This window comes from Mesocricetus auratus, unplaced genomic scaffold (genome assembly GCF_017639785.1).
Source record: "Mesocricetus auratus isolate SY011 unplaced genomic scaffold, BCM_Maur_2.0 Super-Scaffold_100003, whole genome shotgun sequence".
Classification (NCBI taxonomy): domain Eukaryota; kingdom Metazoa; phylum Chordata; class Mammalia; order Rodentia; family Cricetidae; genus Mesocricetus; species Mesocricetus auratus.
Window position 1 is genome coordinate 101,569,478 of NW_024429188.1, and position 14,607 is coordinate 101,584,084.

Sequence of the window (14,607 nt, forward strand, 5' to 3'; positions counted from 1 at the left end):
TTAGTTCTTAAGTTGGATTCTGACTTGGGTCAAGCCCTTCTTTTCTAGGTGTGTAGGTGTTTTGCCTGCAGGTCTGCCTGTACACCATGTGCATGTATGATGCCCATGGAGGCTAGAAGAGGGTGTCAGATATCCTGGAACTGGAGTTACAAACTCTTGTGAGCTGCTGTATGGGTGCTGGGAATCGAACCTCGGTCCTGTGGAAGAGCAGCTATTGTTTTAAGTGTTGAGCCACCTCTCTAGCCCTGGGTCAAACTTTCTCAAAACGATGCTTTTGATATATTTACTAGCAGTATAAAATGGATTAGATTCAACCTCAAATTAACTCATGTTAAGTTAATTGAGTCTAGCTTGGACTCGATCTTTAAATTTTTTGTTAGCTTCTTACTTAGACTGTTCTGTTCAAAATTAAAATGGATCACATACTGACATTTTAGGAAGCCGATCCTCTTGAGACAGGGTCTCTAGTATATAGCCAGATCTGCCTGCGCCTTCGACCCAAAAGTGCTGGGATTTAAGGTGTGTGCCACCATTCTGGGCTTGGGAAGGTTTTTTTTTTTTTTTTTTTTTTGTATTTCGAGACAGGGTTTCTCTGGTTTTGGAGGCTGACCTGGAACTCGCTCTTGTAGACCAGGCTGGTCTCCAACTCATAGAGATCCTCCTGCCTCTGCCTCCAGAGTGCTAGGATTCAAGTCATGCACCACCAATGCCCGGCGGAAGTTGATCTTTTTAAAGATTTAGCTAGGGGCTGGAGAGATTAGAAAGCCTTCTTTTAAAGGATCTGAGATGGATTCCAAACTGCCGTGTGGGGCAGCTCCTAGGTTCTGATGCCTCTGGCCTCCATGTACACCTGCACTCAATGTGCACCTAACCACACCCACATACCCACATGCATAATGAAAGTAAATCTTCAGAAAAATCAACTTACCTAATTACTGGTATAAATATTAAAGTCAGTTGCCCTTTCTGATCTCTTCTACTTGGTTTTTATAGTAGAAAACCATACTGTTTTCACATCTGACGTCCACATTAATACAAATACTTTAAATTTCCATTTAAAAATACAGACATCAGATACATGCATTGACATATGCATCATAGTTAATGTTAATTAAAATTTTGAAACAAATGATTTAATATATACACATACTGACTTTGATTTGGTCATCACACATTGTATCCATATATTGAGTTACTATGCTATATTACACAAATACTAAATAAAATAGTAGCTAAATATAAATTCAAATTGAATATAGATAAGCAGGCACATACATATACATAAATAAAAATCTGATTTCTGCTTTTTTAGAAAGGAGAGTGTAGACCTGAAGGGTAAGAGGATTTGATGCTATCCCAGAGGACCAAAGTTTGATTTCCAGCATATATATTAGGCAGCTAACATCTGCCTGTGACTCCAGCTCCAGGGATCCAGTGCCCTCTTCTGGCCTCATTGGAAATAGACTGGATAAAACACCGTGGTAGTGGCACACACCTTTAATCCCAGCACTTGGGAGGCAGAGGCAGGCGGATTTCTCTGAGTTTGAGACCAGCCAGGTCTACAAGAGCTAGTTTCAGGACAGTCTCCAAAGCCACAGAGAAACCCTGTCTCGAAAAACCAAAACATAAGAACATAAGAACAAAATACTTTTGGTTTGATAGAATGAAAATCCCAACAACTATTTTTCTATTTTTCTTTACTCAATTTTAGAAAGTATTTTGAGAAGGGTTATGAGTAGGGACTGGCAGTGTGTCTCAGTGGTAGGTGACTGGCTTCACATGCATGGTGCTCTGGGTTCTATCCTAAACACTGTATGAAGAAGGACGAAAGAACCATTGTAAGGAAGCTTTCCTATTCTGCTCCTTCAGATTTTAACAGTGCATCTATGCAGTGCCCTTTTATGATGAGAGTAGCCATCTATGTTTAGAGCTGAGGATTAAGATTCATGATCTGATTAATACAAGTATGTGAATATACTGGGACAGGATACTTGAGATACTTAAAGATGATTAATACATACTGATTAACATAGCTGGCTCCCATTTTATTTTCTGGTCTTCTGAAGCCAATAGTACCATCTAGTGGTAGAGAACAGTCACTGCAATGCAGACTATAATAAGAAGGGTGATTAAAAGTTGTTTTTATTTTACATATATGTATTTAGTACAAGCCTGTGTGGTTGTAAGGGGGGGGCAAGGGAGGGAGAGAGACCAACTTGTGGGAGTTGGTTTTCTCCTTTTTTCATATGTAACCCTTACTGCCTGAATTCTCTCAAAGACCCACCTAGAGTGATTTTGAGTTCCTTTTGCTGAGTGAGACAGTCCTAATTCTATTTCATACTTCATGAACAACTTCAAATTGGCTTGAATTTTTGGGTTCATGGTATGCTTGTATAGAATGTCATGTTCCCTTGGTATATAGTGTATGTTTATCCTTATATTCTAGAAACTTGAGGCATAGTCTCATATACAGTGTTTTATACATGTATTTTGTGTACCTGTGTACCATATGCCTGCCTAGTGTCCATGCAGAAGGCCAGAAGGCGGCTCTGGATCCCCTTGCACTGGCGTTCTGGATAGTTGCAAGGCACCACATGGGTGCAGGGAAAGCAAATGTATATTTCCCATAGCTACATCAAGGAATTTCAGAGGTAGAAGCATTTTAGGTGATAATGAGGTATCTGGGTGTGACTTGGGGAATTGGGTGCTTGATGGATGGAGGGCATCATTGAAGGTAAGGGAACTGAGTGACTAGGTATCCCTTGGATTGCCCATATGGTCAGTTGAAATTTGCCAGGATGAATACAGGTTGGAACAGAGAAGAGCTGTGTGCTGAAGAACGCCTGCTGTGTGAGCTAACGTTATCTGGAGTTTGTAGTTATTAGCAACTGGGAAAGGAAGTGACTGTTATAGATCCTTTCTACACACAATGTAGTCTGTAGATTGGCAGGATGAACAACATCTAGGAGTTTATTAACAGTATCTAATCTTAAGCCTATACTGACTTTCTAAAAAGGATCTTTGAACAAGATCAAGCTGGAGAAGATATGGTTTAACGAAGCGGTGTGGGTACCTGGCTTTTTACAGAGCCCGTGAGTTGCTAACACTGATAGAGTTGTCCTTGATGTTTCTTCTTTGCATCATCTAGAGTGGTAGCTATGTGTGGTATTGACTAGTGTTCTTGAACTCATATCATGCTTGTCTACTCTTAGTGGGAAGTTTATACATTAAGCATGGGCAACATTAGATTGTGCTCTTTTTAATATACCACAGACCAGCCCTCTTTGTTTCTAGGGGCCATTCCATGCAAATGAGAAGCACAGCTCCCAGAGACTCATGGAAGTAGTACTGATCGTTAATGTTAATGCATGTACAACTTTTGTTTCTTTTTGAGCAGCTGATTTAGAAGAAACTTTTAATGAACATGAGCTGGAGCCATCATCTCCAAAGACTAAGAAGAAAGGTCGCAAAGGAAGACCAAGAAAAACTAATTTTAAAGGGCTGGCGGAAGATACCAGATCTACATCCTCCCATGGAACAGACGAAATGGAGAGTAGTTCCTACGTAAGTAGAAAACAGTGGATTCCTCCCGTTTGTTGGAACATGAGTAGTTTCATTTAAGCTGTGGCTGTAGGTACGTTTTATTTGAAGTGTTAAATAAACTTTGAATCCATTTTAAATATTTTCTTTCCCTTTTATATTCACAGCGAGATAGGTCTCCACACAGGAGCAGTCCTAATGACACCAGACCTAAATGCGGATTTTGCCATGTAGGCGAGGAAGAAAATGAAGCGAGAGGGAAGTTGCATATATTTAATGCCAAGAAGGCAGCCGCACATTATAAGTGCATGGTAGGCATGGTTCTTAATGTGTTTTTTAAAGATCACTTAGCTGGTAATCTAATAGAGTACTTTTCTTGTCAACATTGCTTTAGAGCTTTGCATAATGAAGTATTAGTTCCTTTCCTGATTGCTCTGACAAAATACCTGACCAAAACAATTTAAGCCAGGAAGGGCTTAGGCTGGGTGCAGTGGCACACACCTTTAATTCCAGACAAAGAGCTACATAGTGAGACCGTGTCTCAAAAGATGGAAAGAAAGACGGTAAAAAGAAGAGAGGAAGGGTTTGTACAGTTTAGATTTTACTTCAAGGGGAAGGTCCATTGTGACAGGGAAGTGGGGGTGTGGCAGGAGCATGAGTCATCTGGTCACATTGTGTCCACAGTCAAGAAGCAGAGAACAGTAAATGTTTGCTTCTCATTTATTCAGTTTGGAACCCCAGCCCATGAAATGATGCTACCCACACTTAGGGTATGTCTCCCTACCTCAGCCTAATCTAGAAATTGCCTCACAGACAGGCCCAGAGATTTGTCTACAAGGTGATTATAGGTTGTGTCAAGTTGACAATTAATATAAACCATCACAAGTAATATGTTACGGTCTCAAATCTTGGTTTTTTGAGATAGGGTTTCTCTGTATAGCCCCAGATTTCTTGGAACTTGCTCTGTAGACCATTTTGACCTTGAATTTAGAGATCCATCTGCCTCTGCCTCCTGAGTGCTGGGATTAAAAATGTATACCGCCACTACCTAGCCCCAAATCTTCATATACTTAAGATTTTTTTAAAACAGAATTTGAAGTAATACTAATTATAGGTACCATATTGAAATGCTCTATAAGAATTTCATCTTTATAATCATAAGAACATTTATAATTATAAATGGGCTTCAACTTATAACCTAATAAATATCACTGTATTGCAGTTGTTTATGAGTATATATTTCCTCTAATAGACTCTAAAATTCCTTGGAGAGATTCTAACTTTACGTCATTATATCCTGAGCTAGATTGTATTGAATTACTCATCTCACTTAAAATTAATTTTGAAAAGTTATTCATATAAGAAGTTGTTGCGAGATGTGAAGTCACAAGCCTGTGAACCTAGCACTTGGGAAAGAGCATCTCAAGTTTTAGTTGAAGGCCAGCCTAGAATACATAGTGAGACACTGTTTCAAAATCCAAATAACTGGGCCTGTGAAATGGCTGAGCAGGTTAAGGCGCTTGCTGTTCCCAGACCTTGTATGGCAGAAATATATAGCATAATAAAAAATTTAAGACAAGGCCGGGCGTTGGTGGTGCACGCCTTTAATCCCAGCACTCGGGAGGCAGAGGCAGGCGGATCTCTGTGAGTTCGAAACTAGCCTGGACTATCAAGCGAGTTCCAGGACAGCCTCCAAAGCCACAGAGAAACCCTGTCTCGAAAAACAAAACAAAAAAAAATTTAAGACAACACTACCCCAAATAAACAGAAGTCTGATCTAGAGTGCATATATTTACCCAGAATTTTGTTTTTCAAAATGTGTTTCCTCCAAGGACCCCCCATAGAGTAGCTTTTAGATATACATCCCATTTGAAAATAAAAAATCAAAAAGGAGCCTACTCTATTGCTAGTTGAAGTTTACCAGTTGAAGTTATTTATCAAAACTTTCTGGGAATATTAAATAGTAGGGCAAACAGGGCGATGGTATTATTGAAACCTTTGGTATTTAAGGCAGGCTATTTAATCTTAGCTCCAATTGGCACTCTTAGTTGGGTTTTTAATTATTTCTATTTTGGTTTATATTGTAATGAGACAATGAATATTTAAAATTCCTGAGTTGATATTGATTATTTGGGAATAGTCTTGCTCTGGGAGTTACAGAACTGTAACAGTTTGTTACTGCACTGTTTAAACTTTTAATTGATTATCTTCTACATTTTTCTTTTGTAGTTGTTTTCTTCTGGTACTGTTCAGCTCACAACAACATCAAGAGCAGAATTTGGAGATTTTGATATTAAAACTGTACTTCAGGAGATTAAGCGAGGAAAAAGGATGGTCTGTGATTTTTATGTGTATACATATATATATATGTTTGCATTATGCCATGATACTCTTGATTCTGTTTAAATTTAGGGCACATCCCATATTTATCCAGTTATACAGAAATTTAATATGAAGTGCTTCATAGTTTTAAATATAACATACCACTGGTCAGTAGCTTTAAGAAGTGCAACCTTGGAGCTGATGAATGTGGAGGGCCAGTGAAATGCAAACCTGTTTCATGTTTTGTTGTGAAATATTTCACACAGCCTTGAAGTCTTCCATTTGTGGGTGAGTGTGTGTGTGTGCGTGTGTGTGTGTGTTTGCGTTGCTTGTGCCTATGTAAATGCATTTGGAAACAAGAGTCGGATGTCATGTGTCCTACCCTGCTCCTCTCCACCGTGTGCCTCTGTGATACAGTATTTCTCTGACCCTTAAGCTAGGCTGGTGGACAGCAGGCACCAGTGGTCTTCCTGTGAAATGTCATATCTGGTTCTCTCCCTTTTTTACCTTTTATCTTTAGGTGTGTGTGTGTGTGTGTGTGTGTGTGTGTGTGTGTGTGTGTGTGTGTGTGTGTGTGTCTGTGTCTGTGCATGTCTGTGTGTTCTGCGCGTGTCTGTGTGTTCTGCATGTTTCTTACAGGAGGGTGTGAGTCACAGTGTGGATGCTAGAATCAAACACAGATCCTCTGCACGAGCTACCTCATATATACACACACATGCATACATCCACACACATGCCTGTGCCTCATCTTCCCAATCTCTGTCTCTTTTGTCTTTTAATTTTATGTGTATGTGTGTTTTGTCTACATGTATTCATGTGCATCCTTGTCCATGGAGGTCAGAAAATGGTGTTGGTGCTAAAGACAGTTGTGAACCACCATGTAGTTGCTGGGAATTGAACCTGGGTCATCTGGAAGAACAGCTAGCACTCTTAACTGCATTGCTCTCTCTCCAACCTACTCTGTCTCACTTTCTCTGACTTGTTGAAGAGCACACACTAAATTTGTTTGCTCTTTTTTTTCAAGACAGGATTTCTCTGTATTGTTTTGGAGGCTGTCCTGGAACTTGCTATGTTCCAGGCTGGCCTCGAACTCACAGAGATCCGCCTGCCTCTGCCTCTCGAGTGCTGGGATTAAAGGCGTGCGCCACCAACACCTGGCTTTGCTTTGTAAACTTGTTTGTTCTTCCTCTATTTCTATCTAAAATGGCAAATACAGAGACTGGAGAGATGGCTCGAGTTAAGAGAATGCACTAGTCTTTAAGTGGACCTGAGTTAGGTTCCCAGCACCCAGATCACAACTCCCTGTAACTCTAGCTGCAGGGGAATCCAACACCATCTTCTGATTCCCACAGGTATCTTTACTCACATGTGTGCATTTCCACACACAGATACACCATGTATACATGGTTAAAAATAAAAGAAGTCTTATGAAACATCAACTAAGGGGTGGGGAGATGACTCAGTGGTTGAGTCCTTACCACTCTTCCAATGCTTCACGCCCACATGGTGTTTTACAGGGGCCCTTCACCAGCTCTTCTGGCCCCCAGGCGCAGCGAGTTTGTGGTACATAGACATGCAGACAAAACACCCATACACATAAAATAAAATAAGGCTGGGCCATGGTGACACACCCCTTTAATCCCAGCACTCAGGAGGAAGAGGCAGGTGGATCTCTAATTTGAGGCCAGCCTGGTCTACAAATTGAATTCCAGGACAGCCAAAGCTACACAGAGAAACCCTGTCTCAAAAAAATAAATAAATACTAAAAATATTTTTAAAAAATACATCGGGTGGTAGTGGCGTGCGCCTTTAATCCCAGGACTCAGGAGGCAAAGGCAGTCGGATCTCTGAGTTCAAGACCATCCTGGTCTACAAGAGCTAGTTACAAGACAGGCTCCAAAGCCACAGAGAAACCCTGTCTTGAAAAACCAAAAAAAAAGTAAATTTTTTTTAAAATTAAATAAGGGACTAAAGCATTGGCTCAGCAGAGTACTGGCTGCTCTTACAGAGGACCCAGCTTAAGTCACAGCACCCACAAAACTGTCTAACTCCAGTTTCAAGGGATCTAGGCATGCATGTGGTGCACATACATATTATGATACATACAGGCAAAACACTCAGAGCACAAAATAATTTTTAAAAAGAAATAAACCGGGAATTATACACAAGGGCATGAATAGATTCAGTTTCAACTCTTGGAGCCATAATAATATTACACAAGAAGGAGTATATCATCCCATGGTTTACCTCTCAGATACGTCATGGCTGGGGTAGTCTTTCATGTGGTAGCTTCGGATATTTATGATCCTTGGCCAGTTTCTCTAGCAATGACCTTCTCTTCGTGGAACTTCCTATTTTAAAATGTGACAATTGCTGGGCGATGGTGGTATGCGTCTTTAATTCCAGCACTCGAAAGGCAGAGGCAGGCAGATCTCTGAGTGCGAGAACAGTCTGGTCTACAAGAACTAGTTCCAGGAAGCCTCCAAAGCCACAGAGAAACCCTGTCTCAAAAAAACACAAAAAAATGTGACAATTGTCTGTTCTTTAGATTCAGGTCGTTGGGTTATTAAATTTGATTACTTTGAAGCTGAAATCTTTAGTGCTAAACATACAGGAAAGTCACCTTACCCTCTTATGCAGCAGTGCTGTGTTTATAAGTCTAAATAAGTGAGTGGGGCAAACATTCAGTTCTCTTGGTGAATTTATTGTATGGCTCTGTTAAAGGGTAAGGTAAATGCTAAGTACTCTCCTAACTCTAACAGAAATTAGTCCATCATAATCTTCCCCCAACACTCTAAAAATAAAAGGCCAGCTGCAGTTGAATAAACTTGTAAGCTGCTTGTCAGACTTACTGCATGGTGAAACCTCTTTTGCAGTGGGCATCAGTTAATCTCATTATTATTTAGGAAAAGCCAAGAAGTTTTGAAAAGTTTCAGCCCTATCCAGTCTCCCTTTGTCATTCTGGAAACTTAGTAGTGAGCCTCCTAATGAAGGGTTGTTTTCCTGTTTTTCTCATTTTTTCCCCAATCATAGGAAAGGATCTGATTTCAGGAAGGAAAAGGAGTCAAACCACTAAAATACATAATATTATTCTTTCTGTACTTGGCAAAATTAAGGTGTGTCAGCTGTATTTACAATCCAACCATATATGGTGTCACAGCTTTGATTATATACTATATAATTTTGCTTTGTAGGTCTATTTTTTAGTAGGAAATAACTGCTGTTTTCTTAATTTTTTTTAGTATTTAGTTTGTGTGTATGTGTGTCTGCCTATATGTACACATGTATGTGGGTGCCCATGGAGGCCAGAAGAAGGCATTGGGTACCTAGACTTAAACCTGTGAGTACCAGGTAGCTGGAGTTACAGGCATGTATGAGCTGTGCAACATGGTTGCCGGGAACTGGACTCTAGTCCTCTGCAAAAGTAGCAAGTACTCATAGCCATGCTACTCATAACCACTGAGTCATTTCACCAGCTCCTGGCTGCTGTTTCTATATACACTGATGTACTTGACTAAAATATGCTTACAATAGAGTAAATAGAATTGCCTAAACCTTGCAGTGCTGCTTCTAATGATTGTTTTTTTCTTAACAGAAATGTACACTTTGCAGTCAGCCTGGTGCTACTATTGGATGTGAAATAAAAGCCTGTGTTAAAACCTACCATTACCACTGTGGTGTACAAGACAAAGCAAAATACATTGAAAATATGTCACGAGGAATTTACAAGTAAGATGACAATTGTCTATTTTCTTTAACATGTGAGAAAGACAACACTAGTTTTCTTAAGAATACTGACACTATTGTGTCAGGAATGAAAACTTGCAGTTACCATTTTTCTCTGACTGTATGTGCTGGCCATTGTCTAGTAATCAGTCAGGCTCAAGACTGCCCTCAGGAAACTTAACAGTTTGTTGGGCTCTCCCAACACCTCTACCTACCATTTGATTAAATGACCAGACAAGCTCCAGCATCTAGATGAAAGAACTAAGCAACCTGTGGAAAGAAGTCTTTTAGAGTTTGCTAAAGACAACGAAACAGCTGGAGCGGAGGTGTGAAAGACAAAGGTAGACATGGCACAGGTGGCCTGGTGTGCACACGCCAAGTAAGTATTCTAGCACTGAGACGAATTCAAGTGCTCTGGAGTGTTCGCTCTTGCAACAATGAAAGAAAGAGGGCATGGAGCTTAGCTCAGTGATCGCACAGTTGACTAGAACATTCATTGCCAGCACCACAAGAAAAATGTACAATAAGCTGGGCGTTGGTGGTACACACCTTTAATCCCAGCACTCGGGAGGCAGAGGCAGGCGGATCTCTGTGAGTTCGAGACCAGCCTGGTCTACCGAGCGAGTTCCAGGACAGCCTCCAAAACAATACAGAAAAACCCTGTCTCGAAAAACCAAAAAAAAAAGAAGAAAAATATACAATAAATAGCGATGAGTTCTTGTTACTGATAATTGTCTACCAAGAAAATGCAAAGGAGTCAAGTCCAAACTCAGGAGAATTAATGGAAGTACAGTAAGATTGCAGAATGAGATGCCTTCAATAAGGCAAGTCCACTAATAATTGGTTTTGAAAATGTGAAGAAAAAAATGTCTCCCCACCCTCACCTTTAACCAATTTTAAAAACAATTGCATTTTGCTAAGCACTCAGGTGAAGCATATTACATTTCTCAATAGAAGGACTTAGCATTAAATATAGTCAACAAATTAATCTAGAAACCAGTATAATGTTAACAATTTTATCTTAGTAATAATGAGCATAATTTGTGTCTATGGTAAATTGGTGTGTCCTATGTAACAGGAAGCATCTTAGCTATAACAAGAATGAGTTGTTCTTCACATATAAGGCACACAGAGGAAGGGCGCCAGATGTGGGAGGCAGCTGGTTACGATCTGTGTTCTGTTTGTCGTATATGATACATTAACAATTCTACAGCAGTTTTAATGGTTGTGTGCTTTTCCATTGTACGGATTTATTGGTTTTTTTGGTTCCTGTTTTAGACATTTACATACTTTTTAGCCATCAGAAAAATCGTACTTCAATGCTGGGTTGGCTTAGCTGGTGGAGACCTTGCCTAGCATGCATGAAGCAGAATTCAGTCCCTATCATAGCATAAAACAGGTGTATATATAGTACTCGGGATATGGAGGCATGTTCAAGGTCATGCATGCTGTGTTACATAGCAAATTCAAAGTCATATGAGGCTACACAAGAGCCTGTTGTCTCAAAAAAAGCAAAGAAAGAAAATTATGTTTCAGTGGCCACCTCTAAAAGTATTTGGCCATAATAATTTACGTTGTTTTTTGTTGTTCATTTCACAGTGAAATATACTTAAATCCCTGCAATATCAGTTGCAGATAGACTGTTGCATTCAAGTGTCTCTGTGCACGTAGCTTACAGAGAGAAATAGCCAAACAGGTGCAAAGCCAAGGAGTATTTCTGAATGAAGTGTACCACTTAAATATCTGTACCACTTGAATGTGGCTTTTCTTCCTTAACAGCCATTTTGAACCGTGACTTTATAGTTTAAAAGGCAAGGGAACCTGGACATTGGGGGGAGGGGGGGAGGGAGAGTATCCCACCCCAATGAAGGGAAATTATGGTTTTTATTTAGAACAATAAACAGTAAGGGCAATCCCCACGTGACTTCATTTTCGCCTCCTCTTCCACTCGAAGGACCTCTGTAAGCTGTGTTGTAAAAATCCCTAATTCTTATACCTGTCTGTTTACTGTCCTGATTCTCATTGCCGTGTTTCTTTTTCCCTCTCTACATTTCCTGTAAACTTTAAGTTGGTTCAGAGGTTTAAGTTAGATTGAGGCTATTTGGAGGAAGATGCTTAATGGGTGGTAGTACTACTTAGAGTCCTCACTCTTGATGTCCGACTCATGGTTGGAAACTACTTAGAATACATGATGCAGTTCCAACGCACAGTATTTGAAAAGGACAAATTCTTCCTAAAGCTGTGAACTGCTTTACATGAAGGGAAATAAGAACACAACTAGATTGAAAAGCTGTGCAAGAGTGGTGCATGCCTGTAAGGCAGCTGCAGCTACGGTGAGCGTGAGGCTTGCTTGGGTTATATAACCCTCAGTTGAGCTGGGCGGTGGTGGCGCACGCCTTTAGTCCCAGCACTCTGGAGGAGAGCCAAGCTGATCTCTGTGAGTTCAAGACCAGCCTGGTCTACAGAGCGAGTTCCAGGACAGCCTCCAAAACAATACAGAGAAACCCTGTCTCGCAAAAACAAAAACAAAACCAAAATTCGTAAATTGGTGGTATTGTACTGTAAGCTTGAGGCTCATTTAGGCTATATATGAGTTCTCAATCTGCCTCTAGGGCTGATTGTTCTCATTGACTACATAATGAGACCCTATCTCAAAAAAAGAAAAAAGAAAAAAAAAAAACAAAATACATGTAGCTTGTATTCAGTTGCAGTACTCCAAGCCCATCTTTACCTTCTGTTCTATTCAAATGTTAGTTTAAACCTTGTGAGACATAACCATTTTTAAAACTTTTTATTGATTCTTCATGGATTTCACATCACGCATCCTGATCTCATTTACCTCCCTGTTCCTTCCTGTTCCGTCCTTGGAACTCCCCCCCCCAACAGAATTTAAAGGAAAAAGCGGGGAGTTCTCATCATAGAAGCCGCAGTATGATACATTGAGTCACAGTGTACCCTTTAGTCCTACATCTTTACTTGCAAGTATTTACTGCAATGAGTCATTGGTCTAGTTCCAGGCCTCTGGCTTCTGCTGGGCCCTCTATCCACTAATGACCACAAGAGGGCACTGTTCCATCTTTGCCCGGTATGAAAATCACCTAAAACTGGATTTGATTCAGCCCACCGCTGCCATCTTCTTCTCCTCCTCCTCCTTCCTTTTCTTTTCTCTTCCTTTCTTTTCTTTTCCTCCCTTCTTTTTTGGTTACCATATACTAGCTATATAAAGGGTTTTGTTAAGCATGCATGTAGCATAGTTCAGTCACATTCAGCCGTGCTACTTTATTCTGCCCCTCCCCAATCCCCATCCTTAGTAGTCTGCTTTTTAGTTTTATGATCTTTCTGCCCCCTAGCTTCCACACACTTGTCGTTGTGGACAGAATGATCTCCACTTCCATCCATGTTCCTGCACCAATGCCAGTACAGTCTTTCTGGATAAGCAAATGTTTATTGAGCGCATGTACCATACTTTCTGTAGACCACCTTTTCTGTGACTGTGTGCGTTTTTCTGGGGATTGAATACTACATGCTAGAGCTATATTCCTAACTCTTTTCTTCCCTTGTTTCCCTTTTTTGAGCCAGGGTTCATTAGGGTGTCTAGTCAGGCCTTGAGCTTGCATCCCTCCTTCCTCAGCTAATTATCAAAAGCCACCTAAATGATTTTCTCTTAAAACTTCATGAATTAGCTGGACGTTGGTGGTGCACTCCTTTATTCCCAGCACTCGGGAGGCAGAGGCAGGTGGATCTCTGTGAGTTCGAGGCCAGCCTGGTCTACAGAGCGAGTTCCAGAACAGTCCCCAATACAGAGAAACCCTGTCTCAAAAAAACAAAAAAACAAAAAAAAGCTTCATGAATTTCAAATATAAAGTGTATCTGCCCAAACACAGTGTTATGAAAAAAATCACTCCGGCAACCACTTGCTTGTTTTTAGGGGGGAACTTATATATACAAGGACTAACTTTGCCTTGGTTACTGCTCCATTAATCATATTATTTAAGTATAGCATCATTGATGGGGGACAATTGCAAATCACTTGCCTCTAGAAGTGGGCAGGATCAGTTATAGATGAGCCTCCTGATTGATAGACTAAAGCTGGACCAGAAACTGACAAAACATGATTTTATTCCTGGTTTGTATGATACCAGGTGAAAGAGAGCCAAATAAAATGGTACTAGACAAATCTAGTTCGGGCAGCTGACAAGCTGTCTGGTCCAGTCCTGTCTTAAACAGGTCAGTATGATGAAATGAAAAGATGTTGGAAGGGCCAGTGTAGATGAAGATACACAGACAAGTACAATGCAGGAGAAACAGCTGATTCGTACAGATGTTCTAGGGAAGGCAAGAAGTTCATGATGCGAAGTCACTGGATGAGCTTAAGGGAGACTGTCATGAAATACAAGCAGAAAGTAACTGTATAATAGAGAATAGATCTCTATCTGTCTGTCTGTCTCTCTCTCTGTGTGTGTGTGTGTGTGTGTGTGTGTGTGTGTGTGTGTGTTCATTTGTTTGTTCATTTGTGTTCTTTCGCCATGTGAGTCCTGGAATTAAGCACAGGCCATTAGAGTTGGTGGCAAGCATCTTTTTTTTTTTTCTTTTCCGAGACAGGGTTTCTCTGCATTGTTTTGGAGGCTGTTCTGGAACTTGCTCTTCAAACTCACAGAGATCCACCTGCCTCTGCCTCCCAATTGCTGGGATTAAACATGTGCGCCACCAACACCCAGTGTAAGCGCCTTTAATACATTCTTTGACCAGAAAGATGACTCAGTAGTTAAGAGCACATTTTGCTCTTTCAGGGAGGGAATCCAGTGTCATTTTCTGGCTTCTGGGTGCACATACACACAAAGAAAAATACAATAAATATTTTTAAAACTGTTACTCAAGATGTGATTGTAAACTATGTAAATGAAATAAACTTGTATTTAGTTAGTTCATTTGTTTACCCAAAAGTTAATTTTTGAATTTTGTTTTGGATTGTTTTAAGACAGGGTGTCACTCTGGAACCCAGGCTGGCCTTGAACTTGA

General features: G+C 40.4%; 1 protein-coding gene across 1 annotated transcript in view; it reads left to right on the forward strand.

Moving 5' to 3' along the window:
* Positions 1 to 14,607, forward strand: part of Phf6 (PHD finger protein 6) — a 38,188-nt gene that overhangs the window by 19,780 nt on the left and 3,801 nt on the right. The window contains exons 6-9 of the mRNA XM_040744628.1: positions 3,398 to 3,564; positions 3,708 to 3,851; positions 5,770 to 5,874; positions 9,458 to 9,591. Coding sequence (XP_040600562.1) covers positions 3,398 to 3,564; positions 3,708 to 3,851; positions 5,770 to 5,874; positions 9,458 to 9,591 — 550 coding nt within the window. The remainder of the gene's footprint in view (positions 1 to 3,397; positions 3,565 to 3,707; positions 3,852 to 5,769; positions 5,875 to 9,457; positions 9,592 to 14,607) is intronic.